The sequence below is a fragment of the Bidens hawaiensis genome, unplaced genomic scaffold (genome assembly GCF_021521415.1).
Source record: "Bidens hawaiensis isolate Kalapana, Puna unplaced genomic scaffold, B.hawaiensis_p1.1 tig00030203_1, whole genome shotgun sequence".
NCBI classification, from domain to species: domain Eukaryota; kingdom Viridiplantae; phylum Streptophyta; class Magnoliopsida; order Asterales; family Asteraceae; genus Bidens; species Bidens hawaiensis.
In genome coordinates this window covers 153,592-178,647 of record NW_027495022.1, presented here as the reverse complement: position 1 = coordinate 178,647, position 25,056 = coordinate 153,592, and the positions used below count along the sequence as shown (strand labels likewise).

Below are 25,056 nucleotides of genomic sequence, written 5' to 3'. Positions count from 1 at the left end.
ACCACCTTGTTGTCTGTCACTTCATACGAACCGTATGAGATTATATGGCTCGCATAACTTTTGCAGACCACATACCTGTCACATCTGTCATTTTCAGTAAAGTTTTAATGCATGTATGATGTGTTGTGGTGTGTGGATAGCGTGTCCGTAGTGGGGTGTGTATAGGCGTGTCCTTTTTGCTAGCTTTTACTTTGTCTGATGTGTGTATCATCTGTTGGAGTGGTTTCTGAATCACATGAAGATGATTTAGATAGTGGCGCATTAATTGATTTTAATAATTGTTTTTTGCTTTTATATATGAATTAAATTTGTGAAGATGGAACAGCTTTTATAAATGAAATATGATGATCTGCATTGATTGATGTTGGCTAATGCTGATAAACGATAAACAATTGCAGTGTTGAAGATGCGTAGTCTATTCAAAGCAAGCTTGCTCTTGTTGTCCATTTGGTTACTTCTCTCACCGACTGCATATTCGGATCCTAATGATGGATTGGTTAGAGTTGGACTTAAGAAGAGGAAAATCAACCAGTTGAATCAAATTTGGCACGCTGGATCAAACGAAGGGTACGCTAGAAGAAGTGATGGTGTTGATGGTAATTTTAGGGATTTAGGTAATGGTGCTATTGGACTAAAAAATTACCTGGATGCTCAGTATTATGGTGAGATTGGTATCGGTACTCCCCCTCAAAAGTTCACTGTGGTTTTTGACACTGGTAGTTCTAATCTTTGGGTGCCTTCTGCAAAATGCTACTTCTCAGTGAGATCCCGGATAAAACCCTTGTCTCTCTTTTACACACACACATACATGCATACAAACATTTACACACTTGTGCTGTCTATATTGATGCAGGTAGCTTGCCTTCTTCACTCGAAGTATAAGTCTAGCCAGTCAAGTTCCTATAAGAAAAATGGTATGGTGTCTTTTTCTAGTTCCTTGATGGCTTGCAAATACTGTTTCATTTATATTCCTTCGTCACATATTCCTATCATTACAACATATACACAGGTTGTGTATATGTTGATGGCTTGCAAATACTGTTTCATTTATATTCCTTCGTCACATATTCCTTGCAAATACTGTTCATATTTTTTTTGTGAACACAGTAAAACGACAGGTTGTGTCATTTTTGTACATAAATTTTGTGAAATAGTTTGAATATAATGCTATAAGGTGGCCACCCTCAAGTTAAGAATTGGTATACTCAGTATTTGGACAACACCAAAACTCGTTTATTAATCACGAACGTTTGACTGCAACTAGGACTCAATTATTTAATTCCACAATGGTTATCTAACACATACCCTATCATAACTCGATTTGGATTCTAAGATAATTATCCACAGGCTAAATAATATTATTTAATATATATTCGTTGCACTCCAAGGAATCTTCTTTAGTCGTCCCACGCACCGAGCCATAGACGAACCAGGAATTCCCAACACACCCAACATTGAAACTGCCAATCAAATGTCTCTGGCATCATTTACACCAAATCCGACAAAAAGCATACCAGCTGAAAACTATCACTCTAGCCATATATTGTTGAAATACTTATATGCATGCGATTATTTTTCTATTATTTGAAAGTAAACATTTCTGAACAGTCAATAATTAGAGAGAAATTTACATTATTCAACATGGTTTTCGTCAGATTGGATATAAACAAAACTGAATACATACTTGAGTGATCATTAACTTTAATAGTTGAGTGACCTCCTTATATATTATATTTTGGTTGAAGTAATACAACCTTCACACTTATAAATGTGTAGAAATAAAAAAGGAAGTTTGCGCTAAATGTACGGAAATATTACTCTTTGATAAGTTGACAGCATAAAGTTTCACACTTTTAAGTGTCCAATTAATTCAGTTTAAACGTAGAGATTTACAAGTAATTGATTCTCTATATTATAATGTCCTATTCAGGCAAATCTGCAGCAATTCATTATGGAACAGGCTCTATCTCTGGTTTTTTCAGCAAAGACTATATCAAACTTGGTGATCTTGTTGTGAAAGAGCAAGTAAACATCTTAAAATATTATGCATCTAGATGCAATAAATCCAATGTTTTTATAAAGTCTAGTCATCATGACACTTTACCATTTTCAGGATTTCATAGAGGCAACCAGAGAGCCCGGTGTCACGTTTGTAGCAGCCAAGTTTGATGGTATCCTTGGCCTCGGGTTTAAAGAAATCTCTGTTGGGGATGCTGTTCCGGTTTGGTAATAATATCTTACTCAACTCTAATTATTTTGTTTGAAAACTTTCATAATTTTCTTTTATATCATTTTAGGTATAACATGATAACACAAGGTCTTGTTCATGAACCCGTGTTTTCATTTTGGCTTAATCGCAATGCTGAAGAGGACGACGGGGGCGAACTTGTGTTTGGTGGAGTTGACATTAATCACTTCAGGGGTGAACACACATATGTCCGTGTAACTCAGAAAGGCTATTGGCAGGTGAGTCTTATTCTATCTTTATAATTATATTTCGACTGGTTGATTTATGTAATTTTAGGCCTGTAAACGAACCGAATGGCATGTGTTCGTTCATATAACTTTGACCGAACAAATGATCGTACACGAACAATTAAATGAATTGGTCATGGAGGTTTCTTGTTCATGTTCATTCGTTAGAAAAATGAGTGTTTTCGTGCTCGTTTATGTTTGTTCATTAATAGTATAAATAAACGGTTGATGACTGAACATAGGTAAACAAGCATAAATAGACACAACGAGCAAACATCAATTAAGAGTGAAAATGAACGTTAATTTGTTGAGTTTAAAAATTAAATGGTTGATATTTTGATTTCATAAAACTAGTTTAAATTGTAATATGCCTACGAAATATATAAATGAATACAGACGAACAAACCTAAACTAACACACGTAAAGGATCGAATGGACATAAACGGATTTAAATGAACAAATGTTTTCGAACTTAAATAAATGATCGAGGCATGTGTTCATGTTTGTTCGTTTAACTAAATGAAAAAAAAATTGTTCATGTTCGTTTGTTTACTAAATAGCCTAACATAAACGAGCTTCCCAGCGAACGGTTCAGGAACGATTCACTGAGTTTACAAGCCTAGTAATTTTTCTAAGTTTTAATTTATTATGATGTTTTTCATAAAGTCAAATCTGATCAAGGTATTTCTCTTGTTATAGTTTGAAATGGGTGATATCTTGATTAGTGGTAAACCAACCGGTAATTTTTATACATCATTTTTATCCTTTTTGAGTTTTAATTTTTTTTACTGTTTCTGATATCCAAATTCTATTGCAGGATTTTGTGCCAAGGGTTGTGCAGCAATTGCTGATTCTGGAACCTCTTTGTTGGCTGGTCCAACGGTATGTATATATATTATATGTAATTATGAGACTAACATACTTAGATAATATGAAAACTCTTTCAGGATGTTATTACTAAAATCAATCAAGCAATTGGTGCTGTTGGTATTATGAGCCAACAATGCAAGTCATTTATCAATCAGTATGGAAAAACTATAATTGAACTGCTACTTTCTGAGGTACCTTCACTTATTATTATTATTATTATTATTATTATTATTATTATTATTATTATTATTATTATTATTATTATTATTATTATTATTATTATTATTTTAATCTTGATGTAAATTTAGGCAAAATAAATTATGTGTGTTCGTATGGGTCATCTAAATTCAATTAACGGGTCAATTTCGGTCTACTTAAATTAGTCAACGGTTTATATTGGGTAACTGTTATAAACTTTTAAACTTAAACGGGTGAATTTATAGCTGTTGAACCTATTTTCATACTTCAACCCGACTCCAATTAGTCTAGAACTCGTTTTGACCCGAACCAAATAGATTCTTTTTAGTACCACATGATTGACCCGAACTCATTTTACTTGGAATCGCCTGCCTCGACCTGTTCAATTGTTTTCTTCAAACTGCAATATTATTTTTTTATTGGTTGAATAGTCGAGCTATTCTTACATGTAATGTCAACATAAATTCTTTTTATTTTTTTGTGTTATAAATTTGAGGTATTTTTATATCTTTTGACCCTGCAAAGATTTAGCAGTTAGAAGTTCTATTTTTTAAATTTTGGTTTTAGCTTAAGAGATCTTATCTAATCATATGATTAAGAAAAAATGTTTATTTAACAAGTTGTTAAATGTTTATCATATGTTTAATTACTGTTTGCGTCCCTGTGGTTTTAGGGCGGAGGCACAATGAGTCCCCAGAAATTTTTTTGAACTGGTTGAGTCCCTGTGGTTTCAGAAACGAACAATTTGAGTCCCTGTAGTCCCTGTGGTTTCAGTAAATTGAAAGACGGCAGGGACTCAAATGGTTCATTTTTGAAACCACAGGGACTCAACCAGTTCAAAAAAATTTTCAGGGACTCATTGTGCCTCCGCCTTAAAACCAATGGGACGCAAACAGTAATTTTCTCTAATTTTTATGGAGGTTTATCTCGAAAACTTACTGCACCATTCTACTGATGTTGTGTAGACGCGACCTGAAAAAGTCTGCTCCCAAATGAACTTATGCTCCTTTAATGCTTCTCATGATACAAGGTTGGTTTTCACGCATTTTTGTACTATATAATTAAACAATGGACCACATTTATATGTCACAGTTAGCTAACTGCTAACTATTATGTTTTTAATAACAGCATGATAATTGAGAGTGTGGTTGACAAGAATAATGGAAAATCATCCAGTGTCGATGATCCGATGTGTACTCTCTGCCAGACGGCTGTCGATAGGATGGAAACCAAAATACAGAGAAATGAAACCGAAGAAGACATAATTAACCATGTTGGTCAGGTGAAGTGACTTCGGCCCGCTGAAAGCTTGATTCGAACTGCGCTTAAACGAGCTCGGGCCTAAAAATAAGCTTGTTTAATAAACGGGCTCGAGCTCGATAAATAATAAACGAGCCTACTATTTGTATACTTTTTATTTAACATATTAAATACATATTTATATAATAACTATTACATACAATGACACAAAGTTATAGTAAAGTAACTAAATAGTATATATTATGTTATATATATAAAATTTATAATTAAATTATATATACAAATTAATTATAAATGTATATGAATTATACAATAAATGATAGCCAAGCCGAGCCGAGCCTGAGGTAGGGGTTCATTTATCGAGCTCGATATGACTGGTGTGGTAACTATTATATATAAAGTTTTGATAAAAAAAGAACTAAATAATATATATTATTTTTAAAATATATATATAATTAGTTATAAATATCTATAAGTTAATTAACAAATAACCCTAGCTCGATCTTTAGAAATAGCGTTTGAACCTATTTACATATGAACGTGTCAAGTGAGTAGTTTCTCAAAGTGTGTTCTGAATGCAAAAATGTATAAAATTGTTTTTATTTTTTTATTTTTCAGCTGTGTGAACGGATACCGAGTCCAATGGGAGAATCCAGAGTCAATTGCGACAGTCTTTCATCCATGCCCAATATTGCTTTTACCATTGGCTGTAAAACTTTTAACCTCTCCCCTAAAGATGTAAGTTCATCATATTAATCTGATTATATTTCTTATTTACTGTAACCGTTGGTTTTTAATTTTATATGTAACCTGATTAATTTATTTTTTGTTAAATCTCTTACTATTAATCAGTACATCCTGAAAATTGGTGAGGGTGCATCAGCACAATGCATCAGTGGATTTACCGCTCTTGACGTGGCGCCTCCTCGAGGGCCCCTATGGTACGCTGACTAAGCTCCTTGTGTACTTTTTATTTTACCTGTTTGACCCATTATTTACATGAAATAATTGGTGCAGGATCCTCGGTGATATTTTTATGGGCAGATACCACACGGTGTTTGACTATGGTCGATTACGAGTCGGGTTTGCAGAAGCAGTTTGAAACTATTGATCATATACTTCACTTCTGTAAATGTTGCATTAAATAAATAAATAAAATTGTTAAATATATATTAATTATGGAACAAGTACTTGACTCTTTTAAATCCACACTTATGTTTATAACTTCATATACCATGTTTAATATTACGTGGCATTTTTTATTGGTTGATTTTGATACGTTTATTCTTTTATAAAAGATTAAAAGTCAATGTCTATTTTGGTAACAGTGTGGGTCTAGATGTCTATTTTCGTGATTTTAAAGTTTAATGAAAACTTCTAGGACCCATTTTAATATCATTTATTTTAATTAATATTTTCTAACTACTAGCATTTATGTTAAGATTGTGCTATTAGCAAGTTTCAAACTACTTGTAACAAAATATTTTCAACTCATAAAACCAATTATACACACCTAGGCATGCTCAAAACGGTTTGGGACTAGGAACCGGAACCGGTTCCTAACCGGTTCCTATATTCAAAACCCCCTTTTAGACCGGTTCCAGGCTCGAACCGGTTAGGGAACCGAACCGGTTCTCCCACCCTCGGACCCCTAACCTATCTAACCGGTTCTTACCGGTTCCTAACCCGGTTCCTGTACCATAACCGGTTCCAACCGGTTACAGTGTAAAAATTTTTTTTTTTTGTTTTTCGTTTGCGATTTGGATTCTAAACTACGATTCGTATATGTATAACATGAAAAATAAAAAAAACAATTAACATAAAAATAAACAATTAACTGATGAAGAAAAGACAACTACTGAAGATGTTTGCCACTGAAGACAACTACTGAAGGTTGCCACTGAAGACAACTACTGAAGGTTGCCACTGATGACAACTACTGAAGGTTGTCACTGATGAGGAATACTCATCAGTGGGAACATTCATCAGTTGCAGAGTTTGTTGTCACTGATGCAAAATATGAATCAGTGACACATTAGTTGCAGAGTTTCATCAGTTGGAACATCATCAGTTGAATATGTAACCATTGTACAATGTAAACTTGTTCATTGGATTTGCAATACAAGTGCATTTAGTTTTTTTTTTCGTTTTTCGTTTGCGATTTGGATTCTAAACTACGATTCGTATTTGTATAGCATGAAAAATAAACAAAACAATTAAAATAAAATTCATTTTATTTACTTTAAGAAGTTAAAAAAAAAAGGTTACATGTTTTAAAATCTTCAAAAACAAACTAACAAAACATTAAACTTATAAATATAAAGTTGTGACATATTATTTCTAGAAAAGCATTCTTGTTCGTCGTAATTATTGAGCGGCGACTTCTTCCTCGGAATTACTTGTAGAAATGCCTTCTTGTTCGTCGTGCACTCGAACATCAAGTGGTGTTTCATCTTCGAGAGTGGTTATGTGTTGAATACGATCGATTGAGTCCAAGTGATCCTTTAAGCAAATGCACATCTCCACCGACTCCGAATTTAGTCTTGTTCTTCTCACCGATATTACCCTGCCACTAAGAGAAAAAGCGGATTCTGAAGCTACCGTAGAAGCTTGGACGGTTAGTAAATCACGGGCCATGGTGGCAAGAATCGGAAACTCGGTTTCCTTTACCTTCCACCAAGCCAAAACATCAAAAGTGCCATATTCCTCTTCGGATAAACCGGTAGAGTAATCATTTGCACTATACTTTCCTAGTTCGCTTGAAGGGGTGTTACCCCTTTGTTTTTTAGCCGTTACGTTGCGAACGGTGTTCATAAGGCTAATCATGGGATCTCGTACTCTAGTAGCACTTGAACTTGATGAAGACCCCCCCCGGCATAGGCATGTGTATGTTTGACCCATATTTATTTAAATAAAAGTCATACATAAATTTAAAATTCAAGTTAAAATCATTTTTTGCCTCTATTGAAAAGTTTGGGTCAACTTCATGCATATCTAAGGCTGAAAAAATTTCGTCTATCACACATTCAACCCCTGTAACATTTAACATTGGGTTTAAAGCGGCGGCGCAAGTAAAAACCGGTGGCAATTCAAGAAAGTATTTTATTAATTTAAACTTCATTGGTAATATGATGTTTGAAAACATTGGACTTTTATTTTCAAATTCTTTAAGATTGTTAACGATTAAAAATAACTCCGAAAGAACCAAGGGACTTGTCGGATAATACGTTCTCGATAGTTTCGTAGTTGATGTTTTAAAAACTTCAAGAAAAGTCGATAAGTCATTGATAATTTCCCATTTCTCATTTGAAAAGGGGATTGCCAAATCATTATCGGCAAGACTATAATGAAACATTTGTAAAGTTTCTCTTTGTTTCAAAGCACTTTGAAACATTATGCAAGTGAAATTCCATCGATGAGGTACATCCCAATTAGCTCCCAAAGCTTTTCTTCCCGTATCTTTACAAAATTTTCTATATTCCATTTGTCTTTTTTTACTTTTCTTAAAAACTCCATGTATCATTAGTCTAAAATCGTTTATAACCGATGTAACCTCATCCGAAGCAAGTCCGTCTTGCACGATTAAATTAATGATATATGCAACAACCTTGAGTGAAAAAATACACCATTGCAAATCGGCGTATATTTTAATTATAATTTATCAACCGCCGATGTATTATTCGACGCGTTATCAAATGCCATTGAAAATATTTTATTTTCTAGTTTATAAGGTTTTATAACATAATCTAAAATTTCAAACAAATTATCTCCCGTATGTGGATACTCAAAGAGTTCGAAAGCAATGGTGCGTTTCATCATTTCCCACGATGACGGGTCTACCCAATGAGCGGTGACACAAAGATAAGATTCGGGTAGACCATGTGGAGCCGACCAAACATCACTAGTTAAGTTTATTCCCGTATTTATATTTTCAAAATATGCAATTAGTACCTCTTTGGCCTTCTTCCACAATTTTAAACAATAACGTTTAAGAGTATGACGACTTACGTGAGTGTATTGTGGTTGAAGCGTATCTCGAATCATGGCGGTTAAGCGAGGGTTGTCGAAGTGGCTAAACGGCAAAGCTTCTTGAATCACAAACTTCGCCATACGATCTTGAACTCGATCAATTTGGTATGTAAATATTCCGCCTTCACTATCCATTTGCGTTAGTTGCGAATCGACGTTCTTTTTCAACGCCTTGCAATACGGTTTTTCGATGTGTTTCTTCAAATTTGAATTCGAAAGTGGGTTTAAGTAAATCCCACAAAACTTGCACCGAGCCTTCAATGAATGGTCACTCAATTCAACCAAATCCCAATTGCACCAAATCTCTTGATTACGATTATAAGGTACAATACGAACGAAACTTGGTTCGGCGTTGGAACCTTGACCAACCGATGATTGTGAGGCAGCCATAACAACAAATATGAATATAGAAGAAGAGAAAACAAGAGATTAGAGAACTCAAAACGTTGTAATAGCGTTTTTTTGTATTTTTTTGCGTTCGGGTTTGCGTTTTGAGTGTTGTGATGAACCCATGACACCAAATACCTATTTATACTAGTAGTGGGGTGCTTGGGGGAGCAAAAAAAACGGCTATTTTTGACCCCAACGGTAAAAAAACGGCCAAAAAAAACGATTTCCAACGGCTATATTCGATCCGACGGCTAGAACCGGTTAGGAACCGGTTCCGGATGGTTCGGTTCCAGAACCGGTTCCGGTTCGGTTCCGGTTCCTACCCGCCCCCACTCAGAAATGCAAGAACCGGTCACGGATCATCGGGTTGAATCAGATAGGGTCCGGTTCCTACAAAAAACGGGTAGGAACCGGTTCGGGTCCGGTTCGGGTCCAGGAACCGGTTTCGTTGAACATCTCTATACACACCATCAAATAAAATACTAGCAGTTATTTTAATTAATAAAGAAAAGTAAACAATTATATGTTATTTATATACAAAAAAACATGACAATAGTTTTCCAACATATAACATATTAGTTATAAAAATAAAAAAACTGTAAATGCTTAATATAAAGTACGCTCATTTCATGGAATTTAGTTATTTACAGACATAAAAGCATAGACAAACTATAAAAAAATGTTTATTTCTTTGATAACTAGTCAGTTATTTCGATCATCATTCGGTTCAGTTATTCGCCTTTGTGAAATGTTTTACTTAGATCCCCACTATTTACCCCCATTAAGAAATCTTTAAATGTGAAGTATCGTTTTTTAGTATTTATTACACTCATAAAAATTTATATCTGCGAAATTCAAATTTATAACTCTTACTAGTTTTATACTTTTATATCTTCTTCTTCTTCTAAACTTATTGGCAACCTCAATGTAATCTGTCCCAAAAATAATTATATATTTTCACTAAATTATAACCCTAAAAAATAAAAATAACTAGTTATTACTCTATGACAAAATCGACAGTTTGCCTTCTGGTCCAATTACATTGGGATGATGGTCAAGACTTGGATCTTAAAGTTTCACGTTTGAAACTTGACTTAGTAGAGTTTTCCCACAGTAACAAATTTCTCCTAAATAATGTTACTTGGTGATTCATGAATAAATAAAACGTCAAAATCAGTTTGGACACTTTCAAACATGGGCGAAGTTTAGTCCCCCCCCTCCCCCCCCCCCTTTGTGCAATAGTGTAATTTATCTGTTTTGTCCGAAAATTTTTATACGTAATGTAAATTTACCACCACCACACACACCCCCCCTCCCCGACAAACTCGTCCAAACTTCGCTACCGGTTTCAAATGTTATTAAAAAAGGTATACGTCGAAAACGTGTAAACGCGAAGTACAAAAAGTTAATTTATAAAACGGTATCGTTTTATGTTACACACTACATATACAACTACTGGTTTACAACTAACTTTGATGGTACCTACTTATCTACAGCTCGTCATCTACAGTTCAATCCACCACCACCTCATCACCTACCGCCACGTGTCACCATCTCCATTGTTCCTCACCATAACCCAATCATTTTCACCCATCCAATTTGGCATATCAGACTTGCACACCAACTGTTCGATCCTTTGCCTCAAAGACTTCGATTCACTTTCCATCGATTCCCTTGTTGACTCCCACACGTCTTGATCAAGTACACTCGTCGGCGAACCTGTCGGTCTCACACCCATCTTCTCGCACTTCATTCGCTTTGAGTTCTCCTCAAGTTCCCCAATTTCAAGAAACGGGTGCTCGAGAAGCTCCCTCGCGGTCCACCTCCGCCTCGGATCCCGAACCAAACACTTTTTTAAAAACCCTTTTGCTTTTTCCGAAAACCCGTCAGGGATTTTCGGACTTTCGTCAGAAAACCCAATTTTATAAAATACAGACCACGATGAATCATCATTAACTTCTGGCCACGGGGAACCACCCGTGGCCATTTCAATCACCGTACATCCCAACGCCCATATATCCGCGGGACACCCCTGGTCCTCACCTCGTGCAACCTCCGGCGCCATAAACATCAGCGTCCCACGAACCGGCGCCACGTCATCAACCCGCTTCGCGCAACCGAAATCCCCTATTTTCACGCCGAATTCGTCGATTAAAATATTTCTTCCTTTAATATCACAATGCACTATTCCATTATCATGAATGTACTCCAACCCTTTAACTATGTCTCTTGTGTACCTCGCAATCTTGAACTCGTCTAGCCGTTTTCTGCTTCCACGATTAATTACATCAGTAACCGAACCGCGCGACATGTGCTCAATGAAAATATTATAAACCAAATTATTATTTTCTCTAGTGGTGTCACACCCTTTGTAACTTATTACATATGGGCTCTTCAATATTGATAAAAAATATTGTTCCTTTTTTAACATCTCAGCGTGTCGAAAGTCAACGGATTTGACTGCGAAAAGGTCGCCCGAGGTGGAGGTGGCGCTGGTGACGGTCGCGGTTGAGCCTCGACCTAAAACATGGCCTCTAGTCCACTCCATGTGTTGGTTTTGTTGTAAGAATGTTGACAAGAGTTTGTTAGTGTGGTATGAAAGAATAAGAATTGTTTGTTAATATGTTATATTAAGTGATACATGTAACATATATTTATATGTGTGTTGTAAAGTGTAAACGTGTGTGGTTGAAAGGTGTAATATAAAATAGTTGTATGTATAGGTGGCATATGTTGTGTGTTTCTAGAGTTGACTATGTTTTAACGGAAGTTGAAGGTGGTTGACCACGTGGCAAAATAATAATGAAGAGTGACAAGTTATTGGGTTGGTTGTGACGGCAGCCAGGTGGCAGGGACACGTGGCATTAAGATACGTATTTAAATTGATAATAAGTTACCTAAACTAAAACTTGTGGGATTTTGTTAAGTGATTTTTGGGATGGATAGGTGTCATAAAATGGATTGGTTATGTACTTGAAAAGAAATTGTTGTTGCTTAAGTGGTTATAATTTTATATTTTAATCATAACAAAATTTAGGCCCAGCACAAAATTTATTTTTTAAATATAATATAATTTTTTTTGGTAACTTTGATCTTTAACCATTAGAGTAAACTACGGTTTTTGTTCATCTGGTTTATTTAAATATATGGTTTTAGTAAAGTAGTTTCAAATTTATGAATTCTGATCCTGTGGTTTCATTTCCTTTGCAATTAAACCCGAATACATTAATCCCACTAATTCTGGTCGTTAAGCCCACCAGCGTGTCCTTCACATGAGGGGTAGTTTTGTCTTTTTTTTTCGAAATAAACCTCAGTCCTAATTCGCAAGCCTCCTCACAAGAGGGCCTGGGGTGTATTTTGGGGAAAAAAATGACAAAGCTGGCCCTCACGTGAAGGGCACGCTAATGGGTTTAACGAACAGACTTAACGAGATTAGTGAATTCGAGTTTTAATTGCAAGGGAAATGAAACCACAGGGACGAAAATCATAGATTTGAAATTGTTGGACTAAAACCACATATTTGAATAAACCATATTGAAGAAAACCGCAGTTCCCTCTAACCATTAATATATAAGTAATAAATGAGCAAGATAGTGATTACATTGAAACAAAAGTCGATCAGGTAACAAGCTGCGCCATTACCAATTTTTGAATTGCAAAACTCAATCTTTTAAAAACTACATTCGTTGATCTTTGAGCATAACATTACTATGCATGACCTGTTGAGCTCGATTAAGTAATAAGTAACTATGTAAATTAGTTTTATTAAAATAACATGAAATGAAATTGAAAAGTGGCCTAGTTTAGTCTATTTATGTTTAACTAGACTAAAAAACTAAAAGAAAAATTGCCTAATAACAAACGAAATTGATCAAAAAGACGGATTTGCCTCTCTATTTAATGGAGCAAACTAACGGGGAGCCGACAGTAAACCTAAATTACAAAAAATGACCATCACAGGGCCTTATCTGTGAAATGACCAGGGGCGGACCCACATAGTGTGGATCGGGGTCCCGGGACACCAATGTTTTTTAAAAATTTATTAGAAGCGGTATATTAAATTTTTTGAGGACCCCATAAGATTTAATACTTGGAACCCATACTATTAATGTTGATGTGGTCTGGTGGAAAGTCCCTTGTTTTATCTTTGAAAGGTCATGGGTTCAAGTCTTACAAGGCTCAGTTTTTGGTTTTTTGTGTTAATTTTTAGTGTTAATCAATCATTTGATTGCTAATGTTGCAATGATAACTTTGGAAACATTCAAACACCTCTAAAATACATATCATTGTTTTCAACTTTATGCATAGTTTTCTTTAGAAACATTCAAACACTTTAAAATATCAGTTTTATTTTTCACTAGTTTAAGTTAATGGTTTTCAACACATGCTTATGAAAGGGTGGATCTAGGTTCTATCTCAAAAATGTTTAAGAAAGGGAAAACAAAGTGTTTATGTGTCAACCTGACCCATTTTGACCCGTTCAGGTAGTGATGATTGAAAAGAAAGTTTTATTATGATATTGTTTTTTATTATTTTCTTCGCCTCGACCCGACCTGAACAACGACCGACCCGAAAAATTTGAACACCGAAAATATGGGACCCCATTGGCAAAAAATCCTGGGTCCGCCACTGGAAATGACCACCACGAAGTTGAAAGATGCGTTTTAGGTTTCATCACAGAAACCATAAGTGCAATTACGTTTTTTTGTAATATTTGTGGTTATGAAGTAGATGACTCATTTGTGCTCCCGGTTTTATCAATGCTTTATAAGGCCTCTTATCATCTTTAAGCCTCAAAACACTAATATTATAAAATAATAAAACCTTATGAATTATTACATATTGCTATATAAAGATACGATAAGGATGATTTCAAAGTAAACCTAATCAAATAATATGTGCTATTAATCATAATAATAAACTATAATAATATATTCTCTGAAATAGTCCCCTATAGTCGTAGCAAAAGGAAATCAAACGCTTAGATCAGAGCGAAAAATTGTGAATATACACGATCACTTCCATGTGAAGTAGGAACGTGAGCGGTGGTGGTTGGGAGATCAAAGAAGATTGGTTGCACACTGTGGTCAGGCAGCTTATCATGGTGACAAGAGCTACAACTGAGACGAGAAGAGCAACGAGCCAACGACTGTAGCGAGAAAATCAAATAGAGTTTGAAGATTAGAAACCTGATCAAATGGTATTTCCTAAACATGATAATAATATAATAATAATCCTTAATAATATATTTTCTCTAGTAAATATTTCATAAATATCATTCAATAAGAAAAGATAACAAAAATAACATTTACAAATATTATATCACATGCATTTCATGGATATATTATGCACAATTGCACATAAATATTGTCGGTATGCCTTGATGCTTCAATTCAAGGTCGGCTCAAGAGGAGGGTGAGAAGGACGACTGATTGAGGATCAGTCGTCCCTGCTTCAATCAGTTTCTGGTTTGTTGTCAACTCTTTTAAAACACCACATGAAGGAAGATGCACTTTATCTTAAAAGTTTTAGTTACAAACTTTTGCAACTCATGCACATCTTCACCAAACAATTTTCACCACTCGTACTATAAAAGAACACAATAGATACCATTATATAGTTGTGTTGCAAAAGTCGGTAGGAGCTTTCAAAGCGGAGAGTTGAGAGTACTTGGAGTATACGTAAAGTACTTAGAGTGTACTCGAACATAATAAATATAAATAAAATTAATTACCGGATATTATATATATGTTATGGCTGAATACTAAAGTGTTTCAAAACAAGCATAATTCATTTATGGCCGAATACTAAGCAGAGTACACCGACTAGGAGCCTAGTACATAACTCAAATACTAGGCCGAGTACACTGACCAGGATACAATCCGAATGTTAACCAAAGCTGACTATATTAGCCGACTCAACAAACTCATCTCGGTAAAAATCAAAGGTCCGAGCAGTCGCCGAGTACTCAGCCGTAAAATCCGAATTTTACAATTACATAATATACTCACAATATAGTGTGAAAATAAAATTTACTACTAAGCTTAGCCTCTAAGAATCTAGTATTTACTATTTACACCACCGCCACATACCTTTCAATATCATTACATTATCATGACAAATGGGCCTAATATGACACGTTTAACACGTTATTTCAAAAACGTGATTATGATGAGTGTACATGGTCCCATCCAAACACCCTCACTACTTGTCTTGTTTCTCTATCATGTATCTATTACCAATTTATTTTATTTTTTTTATCAATGAGCTCATTATGACATTGACATGATACCAAATACTTTAATACATGTTACATACAAATTTAAGTTACACATATATTTTTGTATTTAATTTTTGACCTTTTAACACAATTGGAAAACTTGCATGTTCATAAACCAAATGCTAGCTAGCATGTTGGCAATCCTTATAGTCTCTAGTGTCAATTGGTGGGCATGGGTGACAAGTTGTGTGGATCATATAGGAGTGTTTCATTTTGTTGGGCTTAGGGTCAATTTAATTGTTATGGGTCAGGCTGTGATGAATGTGGAAACAAGCACGGTTGCTAAACATAAACTATGTTTAGAGAATTAACACACGTTAAGTTGTCTAGTTTGCTTTTGATACATTTTGTTTCCTAGCCCTGGAGGCTGTTGAGTTTCTGAATATGGTTTAACGGGCTGTGCATAATGGTTCCTCGGCTCCTAAGAGCTAAAACTTTGTTTTTAGTAGGATTGAGTTTGTTATTCAAAAGGGAGTTGCGCGCAGCTTATTGCCCGTTTACCTGTCACTTTATTGTAATCATTCAAAAGTTAACAAAAACTAACCTTTTCTAGAAGATGATGAATGATGCAAAAGAAACCATCACACCATAACACATCACATGCTATATAAATAAATAAATAGCTTATTATAGTATTTTTAAACTATTTACAAACAGCCATGGCGTTTAATGATCAATGACTTAATTTTTGGACAAATGTATATGTTAAATTACTCAAAAGTTTGAGAGGATGTTCTACCAACAAGTGGAATACTTGATATCAACCACTTTAATGGTTCAACACTTCAACCATTCACACCAAAATCTTTGGTTTCTATAAAGTCAACAAAACAAAGCATCCAACCATATATTTTGGGTCTGTTTCAAACTTCATATATATTTTTCTAATAACTTTTGTAACCAACTTCAATACATTCAAATATCTGAGCAAGTCTTCCTGAAAAAAAATGTCACGTTTATATTAGTTTTGATGCTTCATGCTTGGCTTACCCAAGAATATCTTCAAAGTGGAAACCCACCATTTTAGAATCAAAATCCCATCGAGTAAGGTTTGAAAGTAAGACCTTAAAGGTCCTAAGCCTTAAATCACCATCCTCATACCATTGGACAAGAAAACCAATTGCACCTAATCATCCCGTATTATTAGAGAAATTTAGCTATATAAGCAATTTATATGATAATACACAAATTTAAATTTTATGCTCAAAAGCTATAAAACTTTAAACAAGACCGAATGTTGTAAATACAAATGTTACCAAGGTTCTGAAAATCATTTGAGATTGGTCGAATCTGGAATTGGATACCTTGCCGGGCACTACGTAGTATATAGGCCACCGAGGGTTGAACCATTTGATTATTTTGTTTTCTGATTAATTTAACTAACACACCAATTAGTGAGCTATGTTCTATTCTGAAAAAGGAGAAAAAAAAGAGTTGAAGGGACTAGCTGATGCTTGATTAGGTGATTCACGCCGTTCTTAATCCTTGAAGAGTATAAAGTCGAAAATTGAGCCCACTCGTCTCCTCATCGGCTAAAAGTTGGACAATTAATTTTGTCGTGTTCTATAATTTGTGCTTCATCTTCCCCCATTATTCTGTCGTGCATAGGATACATGTCAATATTTTAAGATACCATGTTATGTAGTATGTAATTTATATTTTCTGTATCGTGTGGATGATTTGATTATATTTACATCACAAATAGTTTTTTTTTCTAATCAAATTCACAAATGACATTTAGTCTGTTGAGAAAAAGGTATGATTAGACATAAATCATTCATTCATTTAGGTGCAACTCCTTTTGTTACCAATTTCATTACCTTGGAAAGTTTGCATGATCTAAATGTGCTAGAAAGGTTTTAAATTGCCAAAAGCTTGGAAAAGTTGTTTGTCAATAGTGAAGGTTGTTGATGATCTTATTGCTATCAAACCAGGTTAGTTAAATTTGCTAAAGAATAAAGTATAAATTGAATAAATATTGATATGAGTTAAGATTATCTAGTACACACTGGTTCAAGACTATTTTAATATTTCACAAGCAGGTTTCTTTGTATTCAAGGGGGTGAAACCCCCTATACCATGAGTTTCCAAGAGGTTGTGCGCCAATGACAAGCTCCAATGAGTCCAAGGGGCTGAGCCCCTAGACATGATACAAAGCAAAGGGTTAAGCCTTAGGTGCGGGTCACAACTAGTTGAAAGCCTATAAAGTTGCAACCATAAAATACGGTTTATATAATATTTGTAAATAAAAACGTTCTTATGAAAGGTTGTTTACAAAAACCAAGAGAACAACTAAAACTTGATTATGATGAATCACAAAACATACTAGATGAAGAGCCATCAATAACAATAATTCATCTACATCTTGATCACAATTATTAAAACTTGTTTAAAGCTTAAAGTGATTTATTATTTAGATTTGCATTCAAATGAGGAGCGTTCATCCATACCATTTTCAGGTTATTGGGTTCATGTTTATCTAGTGTGAGATACTAAATTGAGTTCCGTTAAATTCAAATCAAACCGAATTCAAATTAAAACTGCTTTAACATAATAAATGAAAAAAAAACTTTTTACTTATTTACTCTTATTATAGTTTTTTTCATCATTACTTGTTATTGAATTGTGCTAGACTAAATAAGACTAAAGTTGTAATTATATTGGAATTAACACCGAACATAGATAACCATTATTATTATTATTTTTGATTCATTTAGGTTATTCGATTTGAACCAAATTCAGATTTTATCGAACTACTAATTCAACTTCAATTTAAAATCAAATTTATATTTTTATTTGATTTTAAACAAATTCAAATTAATTTTATTTTAATTTAACCACCTTCAACCCAAATAATTAAACTATCCAAATCCTAGATTAGCATATCATATCATATATAAGTAAATTAACTACCAAGTAACTACCTCTTTCTATTAAAGTATATAATAAGTAATATAACCAATATATATGTTACACATATAAAATTATGAAACAAAATATGCCACAAGTACACAACTCTTTCTTTTCAAGTATATTTCCAATTTGAATACGTATTTATATGACACGTGTCCCTGCCACCTAGCTGCCGTCATAGCCTGCCCAATAACTTACCACTCTTTATTATTATTTTGCCACATTGGCAAACAACTTCAACTTCCGTATAAAATAATAAAGACAAATTAAAAATAAATAATTCTAACTTTGTTATATTGTCTAATAATAATCTTAGTTTTAAAAATTACTATCAGCGGTCCCAATTTTTAATTATTTTTATCTCAATGGACCCCCTTAAAAAACAATTAACGCCGTTAAGTTTTTTCCCAAGTATCAAACTGATATTTAAGGGCTTTTGATCGAAACAACGATACGAGTCGACTGATGTAAAGTTATCTTGAAACGATGATCCAAGCGACGAAACAATGTTTCAATTCGGGTGTTAGAATTTCCATGTAACAAAAATCAAGTCATCTGAATCACCGTTTCGAGATAAGTTTTACATCAGTCGAATCGTATTGTTTTTCCGATCAAAAGCCCTAAAACATCGCCTAGAAATTTGGAAAAAAAAACGTAACGGCGTTGAGTATTTTTTAACAGAAGTCTATTAAGATAAAAATAGTTAGAAGTTAGAACTACTGGTACTGATTTTTAAAATTGCTATTATTATCAGCAAATAAATAAATGTTGAGATTATTTATTTTCAATTTGTCAATAATAAAATATCATCAACTCTAGAAACACACACGTATATATGCCACCTATGAATTACACCTCCCACCCAACTAAATACCTACAACTATATACACCTTTTTAACAACACAACCACACACGTTCACACTTTACAACACACACATATATATATATGTCGTATGTGTCACTTAATATAACATATTAACAAACAATTCTTTCACACCACACTAACAAACTCTTGTCAACATTCTTACAACAAAACCAACACATGGAGTGGACAAGAGGCCATGTTTTAGGTCGCGGCTCAACAGCGACCGTCACCAGCGCCACCTCCACCTCGGGCGACCTTTTCGCGGTCAAATCCGTTGACTTTCGACACGCTGAGACGTTAAAAAAGGAACAGTATTTTTTATCAATATTGAAGAGTCCATACGTAATAAGTTACAAAGGGTGTGACACCACTAGAGAAAATAATAATTTGGTTTACAACATGTTCATCGAACACATGTCGCGCGGTTCGGTTACTGATGTAGTTAATCGTCGAAGCGGAAAAGGGCTAGACGAGTTCGAGATCGCGAGATACACAAGAGACATAGTTAAAGGGTTGGAGTACATTCATGATAATGGAATAGTGCATTGTGATATTAAAGGGAGAAATATTTTAATCGACGAATTCGGTGTGAAAATAGGGGATTTCGGTTGCGCGAAGCGGGTTGATGACGTGGCGCCAGTTCGTGGGACGCCGATGTTTATGGCGCCGGAGGTTGCGCGAGGTGAGGAACAGGGGTGTCCCGCGGATATATGGGCGTTGGGATGTACGGTGGTTGAAATGGCCACGGGTGAGTCCCCGTGGCCTGAAGTTAATGATGACTCACCGTGGTCTGTGTTTTATAAAATTGGGTTTTCTGACGAAAGTCCGAAAATCCCTGACGGTCTTTCGGAAAAAGCGAAGGGGTTTTTAAAAAAGTGTTTGGTTCGGGATCCAGGACGGAGATGGACCGCAAGGGAGCTTCTCGAGCACCCGTTTCTTGAAATTCGAGAACTCGAGGAGAACTCGAAGGGAATGAAGTGTGAGAAGATGGGTGTGGGACCGACGGGTTCACCGACGAGTGTGCTTGATCAAGACGTGTGGAACTCAACAAGGGAATCGATGGAAAGTGATTCGAAGTCTTTGAGGCAAAGGATCGAACAGTTGGTTTGCAAGTCTGAGATGCCAAATTGGAGGTGTGAAAATAATGAAACTGATTGGATTATGATTAGAACCAATGGGTGGGTGACACGTGGAGGTAGGTGTGAGTGACGGTGGAGATGATGAGTTGTCTAGTAGGTTGTAGATGCCACCAAAGTGGTTATATATGTCTGTTAAACATTATACGACATCGTTTAGGATTAACTTTTGTAGTTTTGTAGTTTATTTATGTCCACACTTTTTTTTATAAGATGGTACACGTTTTTGTTATTGACTATTGATTATAGATATAAGTACACATATATGATTACTTTTGCAACATGGTAAAATATTAAGGTTGGTAATAGTTTTGAAAGAAAGGTTCTATATTTTACTTTTTAATGGCTATTAAAGTCTGAGTAAACTGCGTTTTTCGTTTTTTTGGTTTGTTTAAATATGTAATTTCAGTTTAAAAGTTTCAAGTTTACAATTTTCGTTCATTTAGTTTCATTTCACTTGCAATAAAACCTGAATTTACTAATCTTGCTAAGTCTGTTGTTAAAATCATTAGCGTGTCCTTTACGTGAGGGGCCGTTTTGTCCTTTTACCCCCCAAAATACACCCCAGCCCCTCACGTGAAGGGGCTTGCGAATTAGGACTGGGGTTTATTTGGGGATAAAAGGACAAAGCTGCCCCTCACGTGAAGGACATGCAGATGGGTTTAACTACCAGACTTAGCGGGATTAGTGAATTTGGGTTTAATTGCAAGTGAAATGAAACAGCAGACATGAAAATCGCAAATTTGAAACTATTGGACAAAAACTGTATATTTGGACAAACCATAGAGACGAAAATTGTAGTTTGCTCTAGTTTTTATGGGTGTTTGTAAATACGTAGATAAAAAGATAGTACTTTGTGCTTTTACTGTTTTAGTAGCTATGAAATAAGACGAGTTGTATGGGTGGTCAGCATAAACGAATGAATAAATCTATATCTATAATATATATAAACGAAGACCCTAAAATCCTACGTGTCGCAATGTGGTCGCTCCCCCATTTGTAAATGGTAAACTCTCCTTGATTTAGCCCGTTTTTAACCCATTTAAGCTTTAAAATCCGCGGGTCGTGGGTTTAGATCGGGTTAAACTACATCCTCTCAAACCCTAAATCTTCCATTGCTTCACCACTGCCATCATTCGGATACAGAACCCTAAATCGATTCACCTCGTCATCGCAAGTCCACGACGATTCTATTATCAAATCCCACCAACTGCCGGTATGTATCTCTCTCAATTGAGGACCTTGTTAGTTTGATGTGTGAACAGAGGTCTTTTAGTGTCGGAATGTTCACTTTATTTGCATTCACATGTGCTTTGAGCTTAATCACCAGTGTGTTTTTTTTACCCACGCAGCAGAGGAAACTGAATCTGGTCCGAGCTGCAAATGAGTTTCAATCACATTAAAAAGAAAGAAAGGGTTTGTCAGCTAATCTTATATAGGCCTGTAAACAAACCAAAAGTACGCAAACAGGGGCATCAAAGTACGCAAACAGGGCATTCGTGTTTGTTCATTTAACCATAATGAACATTAGCACGATAATTAAACAAACGATTTTTTTTTTGTTGAAGAAAGGTTTGTCAGCTAATTATTGTTCGATTCCGCTAATGGTATTTAGGGTTAAGCCGATTTGCATATTGAATTAGAAAGCTACAAAAGTAGTTTTGGGTTTAATTTGATGTTTATGGATGAAATTGATGTGAAATGGGGTAAAGTTGAGCACTATGAATGGATGAATTCGGGTTTAAATTGATGTTTTTGGATGAAATTCAAGTGGGTGGGGTTTTGATGATATCATCGTTTGTATTATTTTAGCTTTAACATTTGTATTAGATCTCAAGGTTCGTTTGGCTGTAATTCTTAGTGACAAAAAGTTGACTTTCTCCTAGCTTGACATTATCAGAAATAAGAGAACTTACAAATTTAGGGTCATTCGATCTTCATTCAAAAAAGATAGAAACTTCAAAGTCAGTGTTTTTGTTTGGTAATCAATCAATTGCCCTGTGTTTATTAATTTATCTTTTATTATTATTTATTTTATTATTTGTTATAGTTAGTGAAGACATGCAAATTAAAGCTTTGAGTTTTGGATTTATCAAGTAACTCACTATCTGGGCTTCCCCTGAGATTGGTAAGGTTAGCATATTATGCATTATACAAACAGTATTCACTAACACACGATTACTATATTGTTTTCCATATATATTGCAGCATAATTATTACATCTTTGTAACAAATTGAGATTCAGTTATTATGTTTACAAATTATTACCTAGGTTTGATGATCCTTTAAGGAAGCTTGTGCTCACTGGCAATCCTATATCTTAGAAGGTTTGAACAATTGAACTGCCTTTATGGTTTGTTTAGTATATTTTTGAAAGAAGCTAAACTCAACGTGTTTCATGTTTCTTATTAGATCACTGGTAATGGGACCCAATCCTGCATTGTTAAGGTTTCTTAGGAGACTTCCAGCTGAAGAAGGTATGCATTCTTGATAAAAGTATTTCATGTGCACTTTTAAGTGATCTAATGCGTGAGTTGACCCATTCACTATTTATTTATGTGAATGTGTTCTTGATTCTGCCATTAAAATCAATTTTACTATCTGTCTGATTTTGGTTAGGGTTCTTCATCCTTTTTATTGAGTGTGTATGTTTGATTTAGTAAATTTGTTTTCCCCTGCATAATTGGCATATTCATGCACTTGGGTAAAATTCGAATATAGGCCAATTTCATATATTTCTATATGTTTTTGGGTAAATTTTCTAGGACTTGTCCCTACTCTTCTTTTTAAGAAGATGGAGTTGATACCGAATATTCAAAATCTTTTTTTATCAGCATGAACATAGTGACGTTTAGGTTTTTAAATGACCCATATATAGTTGAACAATGTTTTTATTTGGTATTTTGATGCCATTTGTTTGGATTTTTACATTTTAGACACGTATTTAATCAAATTTAGTACAATGTTTGCTATGAATGTCTAATTTCTCTATCGATATATTTCATAAAATAGTTATTCTTGTCTAGAAAAAACTTGTACTTGCGAATCCATATTTAAGCATTTTCATCGATTAGTTTCAAGATCTTTTAGTGTTGTTTTTTAGGTTATAGTATGACATATATGTTGCAGTGTACATTTAAAACAAAATAATGCCTACATAATATCCTCTGCAAAGATCTCAGTAGAGCATGTAGCACTAAGCCACCATTAAAGGTACAGTTTAGCAATGCTATTGACTGCAACCAATGAACATAATCAAGGAAATAATGATTTCTTATATCTGCCTCCCCTTATCAACAGTTCCCTTCATGGACCTCTTCAAAAGCTGGTGTATTTCCACCTATTGGAGCACATGGTGTAAGTGTAGTTAAATAACTTTGCCTTAATTTAAATATTATTATACACAGTAATACAGTATATTTAACGTAAATTTTCTTATGTACAATCATTTCAGCCTGTTGTTTCTCCTGCTGGTGCAATTGCTGGGTGGATGGCAACTGCTAATCCTTTCATGCCTCGTGGTCCTGTTGCAGCTGGACCTCCTGGCCCTGTGCAGCCTCCAGTTGCGGATTATTATTTTTTCGTGTGGTGGTTTTTTATTAATGTTTTGCTTTTACATGGGTAGCTGCGTTTCTGAAGCATCCATGAACACCTCCTGGTGGTCCTGGAGCTAATTATTTTGTCATTACTGTAGAATTACTTTTTATGGAACGCTTCTTCTATTATGAGAACCTTAACATGTGTGCTTTTTAACTTATTATTTCGGTTGCATGTATGTTGTCACTTAATGTCTTGATCTAAACTATGTTTATTTATAGTACTATTTTTTGTTAATGTTCGTCAGAGTTTTGCTGCTAACAAAATCAAATTGAGACACTATCTCATGAAGCAAGAACATATTAAAAGTGACTCATTTTATATTGATTATTCAGTTTAACTCAGTGCTTTTCAAATTTCAATTTATTTTATACTGTATTCTGGTCATCTTCAAATTTTCAAACTATCTTGTGAATTGCTTTGTTTAGGTTGTGTTTAAGCTATGTCTCATCAAACTGAATAAATGGGTTAAATGGGTCAAGACGCGAACCCAACGGGTTTTAACTCAAAGATAACCTGTTTAACTAAACGGGTTAAACTTTTCTATCGTAAAAGCATAAAAAAGTCATTTAGTTTCATTTCTTAGTCAGCCAGTTTTGTTGCTGCTGATTATTTGACCTTTAAATATCCGTACTATTTAAAATCATGAACGGTTAAAAGGAGGAATTAACAATATCGCAGAAAACCTACCTTGTAGTCGAGTAAACTCACCAATAACGATTGAATTAACGCAAAATAGAAGGATGGAGATAAATCATCTATAGCTCATTTGACCTTTAAAGGTCAACACATGACTTTCTTGATGCTACAACTTGAAATTTTTAATTTCTTTTGAATGGTTATGGTCATTTAAATTTAGCTTGATTTCATTGGTATTATGAGAAAAATACGTGACAACTATTAGTCAATTTGACTTTTTTCATTAGGTCAAACTATGAGAAATGTTTTGACTTTCTTGATGAAGTTAAGTTTTCAATTTTTTTTGATTGAATGTTAATTGAGCTGTAGCTTGATCTCATTGCTATTACAGAAAACATTTGAGA

The 25,056-nt window shown here is 34.6% G+C and overlaps 2 protein-coding genes and 1 pseudogene across 2 annotated transcripts; 2 read left to right on the top strand and 1 right to left on the bottom strand.

Moving 5' to 3' along the window:
- Window positions 1–389: 389 nt before the first annotated feature.
- LOC143580031 (cyprosin-like) lies at window positions 390–5,968 on the top strand. The gene is made up of 13 exons (XM_077063171.1): window positions 390–760; window positions 854–914; window positions 1,931–2,025; window positions 2,114–2,226; window positions 2,298–2,466; window positions 3,175–3,214; window positions 3,293–3,357; window positions 3,423–3,536; window positions 4,509–4,573; window positions 4,672–4,825; window positions 5,422–5,541; window positions 5,656–5,744; window positions 5,821–5,968. The coding sequence occupies exons 1-13, from the start codon at window positions 407–409 to the stop codon at window positions 5,903–5,905; spliced, it is 1,524 nt and encodes a 507-aa protein (XP_076919286.1). The 5' UTR covers window positions 390–406; the 3' UTR covers window positions 5,906–5,968.
- Window positions 5,969–10,756: 4,788 nt separating this feature from the next.
- On the bottom strand, window positions 10,757–11,770 carry LOC143580023 (mitogen-activated protein kinase kinase kinase 17 pseudogene; annotated as a pseudogene).
- A 7,687-nt stretch (window positions 11,771–19,457) lies between these two features.
- On the top strand, window positions 19,458–24,041 carry LOC143580021 (mitogen-activated protein kinase kinase kinase 17-like). Its single transcript, XM_077063164.1, has 5 exons — window positions 19,458–20,475; window positions 22,467–22,512; window positions 23,546–23,606; window positions 23,717–23,773; window positions 23,871–24,041. Exons 1-5 carry the CDS (start codon window positions 19,458–19,460, stop codon window positions 24,039–24,041), a joined length of 1,353 nt encoding a protein of 450 aa, XP_076919279.1.
- The last annotated feature ends 1,015 nt before the right edge of the window (window positions 24,042–25,056 follow it).